Genomic DNA, 14,595 nt, shown 5'->3' on the forward strand with positions numbered 1-14,595 from the left:
GTAGTGGAATTCTTATTGTCAGATGAACTGTATTTTGAATTAAAGCAAATGAAAACTGTATTGTATGTAGGGATGCACCGATACCACTTTTTCTCTTCCGATCCGATTCCGATATCGGAAATGTCAGTATCGGCTGATACCGATCCCGATCCGATACCAGTGTTGGATTTTTGCATAATCAGTTTAGAATATCTTTACATTATTGTGTGGAACTAATTGGGTGTACTCTTTAATATGTAAAGAAACACAAACCTCTAACTACACATTATTTCAATATAAATGTATAGCTTATTAAGAAACACTTTAGTGTTAACTAGTATACTGGATAATGTAGCAGCAAAATTAACAGTAATTCCAGTATAAGTGATCAGTAGAAAAGAAGCCGTTTTTTTTTTTTTTTTTTTTTTTTAAACTTGTATCTGAACTTTAAAGGATTCAGATCTGTATTTTGTTCAATTTAGTTGTAAGACATCAGTCCACTTTTCATTCACACAGTTATTTTTTGGAACCCATTCAACTTAAATATTATTATAAATTGTAAACAAATGATGATAATAATAATAATAATAATAATATATTATAATAGTAATATATAGTAATATATCTCAATCGTGCACCTTTTGTCACGGATCCACCGGTCTCTCTCTCTCTCTCTCTCTTTCTTCCTCACTGCTGTCACAGCACTCACTCTCTCCTGAGTTCTGATTACACACACCTGCATATCATTAGTGGCTAATCAAGGACTGCATATACACCCCACTTTCACACACACTCTTTGTCTGTTCTCATCGATAGTATCTCTGAGACCCCAGACCATTCTACTATGTCAAACCTACCTGTGTCTTCATTATTGCCTGCAAGTATCATAAGACTGTTGTGAGTTATCTGATTATCGTGTCTATACCCTATCTGGATATTAATCACCTGCTGTTTGCCACTCTGCTCAACTGGATTTACTCACAATGTTTACATCACTGTTTCAATCATCTGTTCAATAAACCCTGCTACTGAGTTCATATCTCTGCCTTCGTGAGTCTCTCCGTGACACCTTTAACTTTTAAACCCTCACGCTTTTATTTTGACATTCTGAACTCTCCAGGAAGTCCTGTATGTATCTGTTTGTAGACAAGTTCACAGTAGTTTAATTCGCTTCTTATTCAAATTCTGGTAAAAATGCACCTCCAGTGCCATTCTAAATGCATATTATAAGTGAACCGAACTACTGAGCATCTACATCTGAGATGTTGTTCGTGAGTAGCGCTAAAAACAGCTGCGAGTGTGTGTGTGTGTGTGTAAACAGAGCAGCGCCATTCACTGACACGCTGGTGCTGCGCGTGCATTTTATATATTTACTTACTAAACACAGCCTTTTGTGATTCACAGAGCTATTGCACGTCTTCAAGTGGCTTTGAATAAAATGCACGAGTCATATGAACTACTTTAATTGTGTTTTTATGGTTCTTTTATGTCGTTTTTTGAGCTTGACAGAAACGAACATGACTAATACACAGTGTCGGATTTGGATCGGGTTTGTCAGACCAATACCCGATCCGTTTAAAAACGTCGGTATCGGAGCCGATACCGATCAAGGTATGGGGGGGGGCCAAATGAGTCAAAATGAAATTATTAAAAATAAATATTTATTTAAATCAATAAATACACAATGAAACCCTTAAAAACTATAAAATAAATGAATGAATAATGAAATCACAAATTAAATCAATAAATATTCCTTGCATTTCACTGTAGCACCGGTTTGCATCCATTTTCATTTTAGCCATATATTTGGGTTGATTTTTCATTTAAGCAGAAGCTTTGTTTTTAACTTTCAGGTTAGTGAGTTTAGGTACATTTTTTCACACTGGAACTACAGCTAAGCTTGGTAAAATAAGAGATTCTTGTTAACTCTTACAGATGAAGTTGCCTACCAAAACATTGACAATGAATTAATTTTAACCCATTTAGAAAATGTAGGGGAAATATTGGCTGAAATAAATGCTGTAAATGACAGTAAAGTTTTCTTAGAGTTCAGAAGTATGTTTGACTAGAAAATGCACAATATGACATTGATTTTGTGAGAGAAGGTCATTACGGAAGAGGACATCCTAATTTAAAAGGACTGAAAATGAAAATGAAAAGACATGAAGCTCGAGCTTATCCCTATAACGCTGTGTGAATCAAATACGATACACAACGTTTGATGGCTCCTGTTTAATTTTCTGTTCAAGCTGTGAAGCCAAACAAACTATGTATGTAATACTGCCTTCACATGCTATTGGAATTTTCGTAATTACGAGTTTGCCACTCGGAAGTTGCACATGAATGACCCCTCAAGTGGGAAACTCTGAGATAATTTTGATACCCGAGTTTCCGAGATGGGAGGAGCCGTAAACTTTCAACATTGCGGAGGAGAGTACAGTTTCTGAAGTGAATGACAGGTTTGTTCATTTTTCTAAATACAGATAATTGTTAACACTTGCATTTTCGGTCATGTTCATTTATGTATATCAGCAAACATTTGATGCATTTTATACATTTTTACACCGTGAAAACAGCTTGTATTTGACCAGAATTCCATTATCTTCAGCAGGATAACTGAGTAATGTATTATGCTGTCAAAATAAAAGTTCCTCAAAAAATATGTATGAATGAACCCGACGTCATCCATGTTTCCTGTTCTTTCCGACAACAACGCACGTGAACAAGACGTACTCGTAATTACCACTTCAGAAGTGGGAAGTAGGATAATTCCGATAGCACATGAAGGCAGCATAAGTTTCACATGTTTATGGCACCATATAGTGGTTATTAGTGAAAATAATGTGTCAATGTATTTCGATCTATTTAAAATGGCAGTGGACTTGCACGAAAAGTGACCCTTATGTTGGGATAAATGAAAGCTTATTTTAATAAAGTAAAAGTAACAGTAATTATATTGATACTGATATTTTAAAATGGGTATTTGCTGAACATAAGCAACTTATATTAATAGCAAAAAATATATAATATTTTATTGAAAAAGCCTGCTGAAATCATCAAATATGATACAACAGGCTTTTGAGGTATCTCTCAATCACCATTCCATTCCATTCATGCCCACTATAAAAAAAATAATACAAAATGAAAATCACAGAGCTTTGAAAATTCTGTATGGAAGAGGATTAGGGCCAAATAAACAAAATAAATCTAAGATTTCGAGAATAAAGTCATAATATTTTGAAAATAAATTCAAAATTACCAGATTAAAGTCGTAATATTTTGAGAATGAAGTCAAAATTTCGAGAATAAAGTCGTAGCATTATGAGATAAAAGTTGTAATATTTTGAGAGTAAATGCAAAAAATACAAGAATAAAGATGTAGCATTACGTGATTAAAGTCGGAATATTTTGATAATAAAGTCAAAATTACGAGAATAAATCACTAAATATATCAGTAAATGTCACTTGTATTTCATTTTAACACTAGTTAAAGTTTTCATTAACCCTGTAAAGCCTGACATATGAAAGAATTGTCAGAAAATTCTAGTTTTTGACATGAAACTGTTTTTAGTACCATTAGACAAACTATAATAAAACTGCACGTAAAAAAAAAAACAAAAAAAAAATGTATGTATCATATTTACGACGCTGTTTTAGTGCCATGGGAAAAAAGAAATCAATTTAAGATTTTGAGAATAAAGTAAAAATTACGAGATTGAAGATTTTGAGAATAAAATACAAATTTCGAGAATAAAGTCGTAGCATTACGAGATAAAAGTCATAATATTTTGAAAATAAAGTCAAAATTATGAGAATAAAGTCGTGGCATTATGAGATTAAAGTCGGAATATTTTGAGAATAAAGCCAAAATTACGAGAAACAGCGCATCAATATCACAACGATAGAATGCAGTGTCAGCAGCTTCATCAATGCAAGAAATGGATGCGGATGATTTAGTTCAATCATACTTTAGTTTAGGATTTAGCAACAATGAAATCCGTTTTCATCTTTTGGCACATCAGCACAGAGTTATTACCTGGGATCCGGACACTGCAGTGGTTAACATCTCCTTTGTTAACCATATTTTAATAATTCTTTTAGGCCTATTAATTAAATTTTTAAACTGCAGGGTCACATAACTCACGTATGTCTTTTTAAATAATCTGTTTAATAAGAACATATCTTTCTACTGCCATTACAATTATGCTTATCAAAGAAGGCTAATGTAACGTTTAGTGCTTTTACTTTGAAGTTGCACTCACGCTCTCATGCGGATCCAGCACGAGCAGCAGTCTCCTTACAGTTTAAACGGCCTGGATCGCCTGCTTGGATTGTCACGGTGTGACCGTCATGATTTGTGAATCAGAGGAGCTTTTGATCCTGATCCTGAAGTTTTTGATTCTGGCTGATAGTATACGCGCTTCAGAGGCAGATATCAGATGAGCGCTCAGGAAGAAAACACTGGATTTTCGTGAATTACATCTGTTTAAACGAGATATCTGAATATTTGCAAATGGTATATAATAGAAGTTTTATTGATATTTGCCTTTTATCATTAGAAAAGAAAGTTAAAAATGACAGGGAACTGCTCAGGAGAGGCTAATAGAATACGTGCTTTAGAGGTAAATTAATGAGCGCTCCACAGGATGCTGGATCTGCTCAAGTTGTGTGAGGTTTGTTTATTACATCTGTTTAAATGAGATATGTGCATATTTACAGATGGTCTATGATATTAGTTTTATTGATATTTGCCTTTTTATCATTAGACAAGACAGTTAAAATTTTGCACTTTAAAATTATGAGCTCAAACGCGTCTGCTGCAACTCATGCGGACCGTTTAAATGACACTGTGTTGCACACCGGTATATTATTGTAGTAACACGATGGCACGTAACAACAAAACGAAACGAGTCGTTTAGATGTCTCAGTCGCTTCACATGCAAGCAGCCGATTCTCAGCACCCTTAAGAAACAAATCGGCCAAACGGGAACATTTCTCGCCCGATGCCGATAATTAAAAAATCCTGAATATCGGATGATTTATCAGTCTCTGCGATATATCGGTCGACCACTAATCTGTGGTATTTTATAAAAAATGTAAAAAAAGATTGCGATATCCTATTTAATCATCTTCTTTAAAATTCTTCCTTTATTACATTTGCTTTAAAACATTTCTTTATGTACTGAAACACGAAAAACTTAAACCAAAGATATTTCTAAATTCAAGTACACGTCAAACAAAATGATAAAAGCTATAAGAATAATGAAGTGGTCAAAAAACGAACATAAGCACCCTTTGCCGACACGCAAGTATCCATCTCCAAAAGGTGGAAAATTACTAATAAAATTAAGATCTTAAGACAATTATAAATGTAACCACAATAATAATAATTAAATTATAAATACATTTTAGTTTCAAGGTGAACTCCTTTAGGCTGTATACACATGTGCTATATAAAGTGAACCTACCGCTTTACATGCGTGTTTTCCACAAGACAGGCACCCGCTGCACTCCTCTGAACAAATCGACGGCTTTTCCGTTATCTGTTCTTCAAAATATAATAAAGTGTGTATCTTCAAGCGCATGTCTTTGTGTCTATAGTTCAGCCTACTGATGTCTGTCATTTTAATCCTGTTCTTTGTACATCTGTTCAGATCCCAGCCAAAGAAACAAAACTTTAGGCTATGTGAGAGCTCCTAATGATGCACATCGTGTACCTTCATGTTACGTGCATTTTTTGCGTCACTTTCATTAATCTCTATGAAGCTGAGAATGAATACCTTTGAAACCCCGTCTTACTAAAGTCATTATTGTGGACATACTGACAAACATGGACCTTGTCGAGGTGCAGAAATGTATTAACTATTACAGAATTTAATTACAGAAATTATGATAGCTTTAGTAAGACGGGGTTTCAAATGTATTAATTCTCAACTTCATAGAGAATAATGAAAGTAATGCAAAAATGCATTTAACATGAATGCACGCGATCACATAGCCTAAAGTTTTGTTTCTTTGGCAGGGACCTGAACAGATGCAAAAAAACAGGATTAAAATGATGGATATCAGTAGGCTACTGAACTATAGACCTATCTAAATATAAACAGATCATCTAACCATGCAGATACAGTTCTAGGCACAGCACTTGCTGACTTACTGCCATTATGCAGCATGCAATTTGTGACTGCCATGTAAACAGACTAGGATTGAAGAAGAGGAGGAGGAAGAGAGAGAGCGAGAAAGTGAATCACTTGGTGCACACTCTCACTCTAATCTCCTTTGTTAATCATATTTTAATTATTTATTTTTGGCAGATTGATTTAAGTTTTAAACTTCAGTGTCACAATACTCACATATGTCTTCTAAGCAAATCTGTTCAATATGAAAATATCTTTCTGTTGCCATTACAATTATGCTCATCAAAGAAGGCCAATAAAATGTTATACTGTATTATGTGTCATGTAAATTTAGATCTATCTTTAGACCTAGTTTAGACCTATCACGTCGCATGCACAGACTGCGGAGACTGCCTATTGATTTCAATGTGATTTTTTTCAATACTTCTTTATCCTCTGAAACAGTGTACGATGGCTTTTCAATTATGAAAATATATTAATATCATTTATTAAATGTCCCTATGTATCTGATAAACTGTGAAAGATGCGAGAACAATACGTGTAGTAATTTATGGACTTAATTTACGAACGTTTTTACGTGCTACTTAGATAACGATGCTTTTGGGAAATGTGCTGTAGTAAGCACAATTGAAGTGCTACTAATGTTTAACTTAGAGCATCAGGAAACCCAGCCCAAGCAACACCCACGCCGAGCGGGATTGCGCAAACGTCTGTCTGGTTCTTTCTCCTGAATAAATTCAATTCCTACATAACCGCTGCAGTGTCCGGATCCCAATAATAACTCTGTGCTGATGTGCCATAAGATGAAAACTAAAGTATGATTTAACTAAATCATCCACATCCATTTCTTGCATTGCCCTTGCAAGCTGTTTGGCGGTCTATCGTTGTGATATTGATGCGCTGTTTCTTGTAATTTTGGCTTTATTTTCAAAATATTCCGACTTTAATCTCATAATGCCACGACTTTATTCTCGTAATTTTGACTTTATTCCCGAAATATTATGACTTTTATCTCGTACTGCTACGATTATATTCTCGAAATTTGTATTTTATTCTCAAAATCTTCAATCTCGTAATTTTGACTTTATTCTCAAAATATTATGACTTTATTCTCAAAATCTTAAATTGATTTCTTTTTTTCCCCATGGCACTAAAACGGCATCGTAAATATGATATATATATATATATATATATATTTTTTTTTTAAACATGCAATTTTATTATAGTTTGTCTAATGGTACTAAAAACAGTTTCATGTCAAAAACTAGAATTTTCTGACAATTCTTTCATATGTCAGGCTTTACAGGGTTAAATGAAAACTTTATCTAGTGTTAAAATGAAATACAAGGGACATTTACTGATATATTTAGTGATTTAATGAGTGATTTGATAATTTTATAGCTTTTATCGATTTCATTACATATTTAGTGATTTATTTCACTATTTCAATATTTCTTTCATGATTTAATTTTGAATAATTTGGCCCTCCACAGTATTGTCACATGGAATGTATTTAAAAATGAAATCTGTATTGTTGAGATCATCATGAGATCATTTTTTTTATGATTTGTATTTGTTTTTTTGTTTTTTTTTACATTAAGACAGTAAGTCTCCTATCATAAATGTAGTTTTTTTTAGATTTCATATATGCTGATGGGCAGATATATGTGTTATTTGTGTATAAAGGGAATATTTGGTTGAGAACTTTTTCAACTTTTTCTTCTGGAACTATTTCCATGCCTGTCTAAACCACGAGGTGGTGCTAACAGCTCAACGGATTCTATTGAGAAGTCCACGCCAAGGATCTTTGTGACTTGCAGTTGTTTTCTAGTTGTTTTCATTGAGTCTTACATGTGAAAACATGATTATTTATAAAGAAGGTTGCAAAATCTATAAAGGCCTGTCATGACTGTTAATTGAGCCCTCAAAAAAAAAAAAACACTTATGAGAACATCCTAAGACTACCTTCTCAATTTCATCCAGATAACAGTCAATGTAGTCTCTGGGATTGGAGGGGTCTCTCTCCTCCTTGTGTTTGTTGATTTCCTCATGCATAAAGGGCTGAAGTTTAGACATGCTGGCAAATGCAGTCTGGTGCTGTCCTGGAAGCAAGGACATCAGTTTGGGAAACTGATTATATAACTGTAGAGACAAAGAAAAAAAATAAATAAGAAAAACAAAAACCTTTAGTTTCTTGAAACATCTTGCAACGTTCTCAATACAATAAACACTACAATACCCAGAATTAAAAACTGATGCTTTAATTTAGCACCTGTCAATTAGAGAATGACGATATTGCTTTATTTATAGCAGATACCGATACAGATTATTTTAAGTGTCCGATAACCGATATGCAATTTGTTATAATTATTTTTATTTCAGCTTTCTGATATATTAAAACTAAAGAACCGATAACCAATTAAGTAGAAAAGTGAGCGTATCGGTAAATATAAATAAATATCGGTCAAACCGATTATCGGCCTATCTCTATTGTCAAATATTTGTATAGCGCTTTTCACAACACACATAATTTCAAAGCAGCTTTACAGCAAATGATGCTGTAATTTTTTTTTTGATAATAATCAAGCTAATTGTGGAATTATAATGAATAACGATATTAAAAATCATGCCATAAATTATAGTCTTTAGCCGAATTGTCAGTCCACCAAGTTTAGGTCAATAACTACTGAACATTCTTTTTTTATTTACATTTATAGTATTTTAATTTGTTATTTACTAGTTGTGTGTGTGATGTTCAAATGTAAATTTAATTTCAGCGCAAAATCTGAATCAGCTAAACTGACACAATGGGTAATTGATAAATAAATTAATTTTTCTACAATTAAAAAGCAACAATCATTTTAAATTCTTCGTTTTAAAGCAGCAACCTTAGTTTGAACTTGACAGATGCATTCATTTACAATAAAGCTTGTTATTGTAATAGTGTGCTGGCTTCATACCCGACCACAGTTAGAGAGAGGAAGCTGTAAGATGTCATCAATATAATGCTGCATCAAATGGAATTTATGGTCACCATACTCAAACCTGTGGCCAAACACCAAGCCACTGATTATATTAGCCACTGCATTGGTCAAAAGATGGTGAGGATTAAAGGGCAGACCTAGAAAACAACAACAAAAAAAAAAAAAAAGAGTTGTGAGATTTGAGAACATTAAAAACAACCTGCACAAGATTTTAAACATCAGGTAACAGCACTTTATCCTTTCTAGAATATGTTAATTTATTTTAAAAAAAAGAGAGAAAAGATCAGCCTTCATGTGGCTGTAAACAATTTTGATCTTTAAAAAGACATTGTACATTCAATTTGTGGCCTGTAGAGGACAGAATGTATTGCATACATGTCTGATAAAAAATGATGCATTTCAATCAATTAGCAATTTTTTTTTTTTTTTTTTTTGTAATATATTGACAGCAAATCCTGCTTGTAAAGAGAAATTTGTTGTTTGGCACTAAAATGATGCTCACTGACCGTGTTCAGTGTGCACAGTGTCACAGAGAAAGCGACACTCCTGCAGAATGGAGTTTTCTAGAATTTTCTTCCCCACACCAAAATACTTCAGTGTCGACACAGCAAAACGCCTTTGTTGACGCCACATGTGTCCATTAGACATGATCAGACCTAAACAGACAGGTTGAAGTAGACAACGGTAAAACTCTTAGGTAAATGATGAATTCATCCCTATAAGATAAAAAATCTAAGACTTTGTCAGTAGTATCTGCAGTTCGAAATCTAACAGGATGGTGTGATGGGTGCGGTATAGCCCGATGTGTTTGTACCTTTCCCTTTACTAAGCTTGTCATTTAAAGGGAAGTACGGCCGGTCAGTGAAGACGTCCGCCTGCTCCACAAATGCCTCTTTGAAAGTCTTGTATCCAGTGAGCAGTATTAAAGGTTTGTCTCCAAAATATATTGTGCACACCCCTCCATACCGCTCAGCAATCTGACAAACAGCATATTCACGTTATAAATGCACACAGAATCGTTTAACATACTTGCATTAGCACGATCACCTGAAAGTTAGTGTAAGTCCAAACACAAACACTTACCCTTTGGAAGGAACCCAGTGGATCTTTAAAGCCTAAATTCAAAATGTTTCCAATGAAAGGCAGAGGGAAGGGACCAGGCGGCATGTTCTTTGAACAAACATCACACAGATGTTTCACCAAAAGCAGCACACTCAGAAATATCAAAATTCCTTGTACATCCATCCACTGGCCAATCAGGTGAGATAACGCTTGCAATACTGAAGTCATTCTTGCTGATACAAAAGAAGCCATTACAAAACTGTTACACATGTGAAGAACTTTACATTTGCAGCATTACTCCTTAAAATCTACTGTTGAGGTGAGAAGGTCAAAAGATCTATAAAGAACATTTAAAATGCTGTCAGCTCCATTTTGACAATTAAACATACTTTGTATATCACACATTAAATGCAAAAGCTATTTAGTTTTTCTGATGTCACTAGCGACTAAGGACGCACTTACAAAGAGGTAAACTATCTAAAAATCCCATACAATTTCTTTACAATTTGGATAATGAATGCTGACAAATCATTGTTGTGATGCAGGAAATACAAAATGGATTACCTAAAATAAAAATAATAAAAATTAAAAACAATTTGTCTAGGGCGTTAGGATGAAGAATGACTTTGATATTGCCTGATGTTTTAAATGTTTTCATAAATTTCTGACAGTGATGACAAAAAGTAGTATTTTTAAAGGGATAGTTAATCTAAAAAGGATAATTCCCTCATAATTTACTCACCCCCATGCCATCCCAAACTTGTATGAATTTTATTTCAAGATATCTTGAAGAATGTTTGAGGCATTTTTGTTCAATGTCAATAGGGTCCAAAACTTTCAAGCTCAAAAAAGGACATAAAGGCAGCATAAAAGTTACCCATATGACTTGAGTGGTTTAATCCATGTCTTCTGAAGTGGTACAATCACTTTGGGTGTGAAACAGAGCAAACTTTAACACTTATTTACTATAAATCTTGATGGGTTGAGTGTTTGGGATACTTTGGGATGTATAGCAGCCACCAAAAGGTTGATGATAAAAACTAGAAAGTGAAAATGCAATGTCTTATTGATGTAAATATAAATATATATATATATATATATATATATATATATATATATATATATATATATACACACACACACACACACACACACACACACACACACACACATACCAGGAATGAGTACCTGACAACCGCATGCAGTGTCAAAGAATCACCATCTTAAAATCTGCACTGTGTTCCAGGTGTTAAAGGGATAGTTCATGCAAAATTTTAAATTCTCTCATCATTTACTCACCCTCATGCCATCCCATATGTGTATGACTTACTTTCTTCTGCAGAACACAAACAAAGATTTTTAGAGGAATATTTCAGCTCTGTAGGTCCATACAATGCAAGTGAATGGTGATCAGACCTTTGTAGCTCCAAAAATCACATAAAGGAAACATAGATGTAATCCATGAGACTCCAGTTGTTAAACCCATATCTTCAGAAGCGATATAATAGGTGTGGATGAAAAACAGATAAATATTTAAGTCCTTTTTACTCTAAATCTCCACTTTCACTTTTAAATATGAAAGTGACATGTGGTGCCTGTTTAGTTTCACTTTCACATCTAAAAATGGAGATTTAGAGTAAAAAGGACTTAAATATTGTTCTGTTTCTCACCCACACCTATTACATTGCTCCTGAAGACATGGATCTAAAAAGTCTCATGGATTACTTTTATATTTCCTTTGTGATTTTTGGAGCTACAAAGGTCTGATCACCATTTACTTGCATTATAAGGACCTACAGAGCTTAGATATTCCTCTAAAAATCTTTGTTTGTGTTTTGCTGAAGAAAGAATTTCATAGGCATCTGGGATGGCATGAGGGTGAGTAAATGATGAGAGAATTTTCATTTTTGGGTGAACTACCCCTTTAAGATTTATAGTGATTAAAGACTAAATGTTTGGTTTGTTACTCACCTGAAATTGATCGTATTTCTTCAGAAGACATGGATTAAATTACTCAGATTTTATGGATTATCTGTATGCTGCCTTTACGTTCTTTTTGGAGTTTGAAAGTTTTGGACCCCATTGATTTACATTGAATGGACAAAAACACTTCATCCATACTTCAAAACATCTTCGCTTTGTTCCGTGGAGGAAAGAATGTACTGAAAGAATGTATGAAGTATTGAATTGTGTTCATCATTTTTATTAAAATTAAGAGAAATATCTATTTATGCTAAAATCATTCTAGTGATCATCTCTGATTAATTTCAATATGGAAATGTTGCTATTTTCAAAACAGACGGCAGGAAGAATTCCAGGACATTTTTTGTCCCATATCTCGAGCATAAGTGAGTGTATAACAGGCTAGTCATGAATAATAATCCTGCATTTTCAAACACTGCATTTAAAACTAGGACATGGGTATGTTAAATGTCAGAGGGAAAATACTCTAAATTATCATACAGGTCTCACAGAGGAACCCAGACCTGAAAAACAATTATTTGTGCAAGACATTATATTACACTTTTTATCTTGTAAATGCATACTGTTGTCAGTCATTAATTTTTATGACACCACATCTAATGTACCTGATATGGATGGGGTGGCAGTGGCCTAGATTCAGTGATTACATTATTGTCATCAGGCAACTGTTGCTGTCAGTTGTTGTTTTTTTTGTTTTTTTTAAGTGGTTTTAATTTTTTTAGATGTTTTTAAAGGAATAGTTAACCTAAAAATGAAAATTCTGCCATCACATTGTTCCAAACCCACTTTCTTTCTTCCGTGAAACACTAAAGATGTTGATTGGAATGACGGTCTCAGTAACCCTTCACTTTCATCGAATGGAAGATCCAATAAAAATGAGACTAACGTCGTGACAAGTAAAACAGAACGTCAACTTTTAAAAACGAGCGTCTCGAGACACCTGCGTTCTAAACAGCCCTAAAAGACAGTAGAACACACAGCAGCAATGTCAGAAAAAGAAGTGCAAGTTCAGACTTCACCCCCTGGCCGAGTTCACAGAACAACAACAGAAGCACCATCAAGTAGTCAGTCATTGTCACAAGATCGTATACGTTTTAGAGAAATAAGTTGGGATATGTATACTTACGTGAATGCAATTTCTTTATCAAAGAAATAAGAAGGTAAAAATATGTTAACATTAAAATGGACTGCTAAAAATTGCAAGCGTTTCACTCTGTACGGAACTGCGTAACGTTGTTTTTGTTGTAACGTCATACCTAGCCCACCTTTGGCCCCGCCCACTAAGAAGTCAGCTGCATTTATGAGCAAAATAGAGGCTCTTGGAACGGTCCAAACGCGCCTATGATGCCCAAAAGAGTTGTCTAGGTATGATGTCCAAAAGAGTTGTCTAGGTAGGTAGCTCACTCGGTTTTGAGACATCTGTGTAAACTAACTTGTAAATAATAGCAACAGTCGAATAGTTCAGAGACCATCACTCTGCAAAAATGCTTTTAAATTGAATTCTTAAATAAAAAAGCAATTTATAACTAATACAGATATTTTATATGTTATTTCTATAAATCTTATATAATATTCCCAGTGATAATATATATATATATATACGTATATATATCATCTATCTATCTATCTATCTATCTATCTATCTATCTATCTATCTATATACACGTATATATATCATCTATCTATCTATCTATCTATATATATATATATTTGACATTGGCAGACATTTATTAAGGTGACTTTTTGTAGAGTTTGTGTATGCAGAACATGAAAGGAATAACAGGAAAAACAGGCTATTCATTGTGTTTTTCTGCAAGTTTTTTATTTTTATTTTATTTTTTTATTCTGTTATTGTTACATGATGGTGAATAACTTAACCTGTCCAAACATGGATTACAATGTTTTTTTGTTTTTTTTTTTTGCATTATGTATTGTATATGTGAGTTCTGACATAACAATTACACTTTGGCAACATAGGTTTAAAAAAAGAAAATTTGTAGTATATTAGGAATAACTGGGTCAATTGCCAATATATATTCATATATATTTTTTAATCTTTATTGTTAAAAATTAAAGACAGAGATCAGGGGAAGTTAACAGAGCACAAACTACATCAAGTCTCAGCATTCCATCATTCTGAAATACTTTTTACTCAATCTGAACAGCAAGGTGCTGTCAACACCCAAGTCATGAGATCAGTTCCCAGGAACCACACAAAATGTGTCTTGAATGCACTTTAAGTCGCTTACATTTATGCTTATATTAACATAAATATATATAAATGTAACTATTTTTTGCCCTTTTATGTCTGTTTATAACAGCTGAGAAGAGTATTCTTCCAATTTTCAAAACGGTCCCTTTTAGTCCATTTTGAATTTGCAAATCTATTCTGTCCATTCAGATTTTCTGAGTGTTTAAAAATGTGATGCTCATTTCAAAAAGCTCTGTTT

At 33.6% G+C, this 14,595-nt stretch overlaps 1 protein-coding gene across 1 annotated transcript in view; it reads right to left on the reverse strand.

Moving 5' to 3' along the window:
* The window catches only part of LOC127418750 (uncharacterized), a 61,770-nt gene extending 48,382 nt beyond the window's left edge, over window positions 1-13,388 (reverse strand). The window contains exons 1-6 of the mRNA XM_051659523.1: window positions 13,272-13,388; window positions 10,184-10,395; window positions 9,915-10,077; window positions 9,607-9,756; window positions 9,077-9,237; window positions 8,082-8,258 (exon numbers count right to left, since the gene is read on the reverse strand). Of these exons, the coding sequence (XP_051515483.1) occupies window positions 8,082-8,258; window positions 9,077-9,237; window positions 9,607-9,756; window positions 9,915-10,077; window positions 10,184-10,395; window positions 13,272-13,323 (915 nt within the window). The 5' untranslated portion in view covers window positions 13,324-13,388. The remainder of the gene's footprint in view (window positions 1-8,081; window positions 8,259-9,076; window positions 9,238-9,606; window positions 9,757-9,914; window positions 10,078-10,183; window positions 10,396-13,271) is intronic.
* Window positions 13,389-14,595: the final 1,207 nt, after the last annotated feature.

Source organism: Myxocyprinus asiaticus, chromosome 28 (genome assembly GCF_019703515.2).
Source record: "Myxocyprinus asiaticus isolate MX2 ecotype Aquarium Trade chromosome 28, UBuf_Myxa_2, whole genome shotgun sequence".
Lineage (NCBI taxonomy): Eukaryota > Metazoa > Chordata > Actinopteri > Cypriniformes > Catostomidae > Myxocyprinus > Myxocyprinus asiaticus.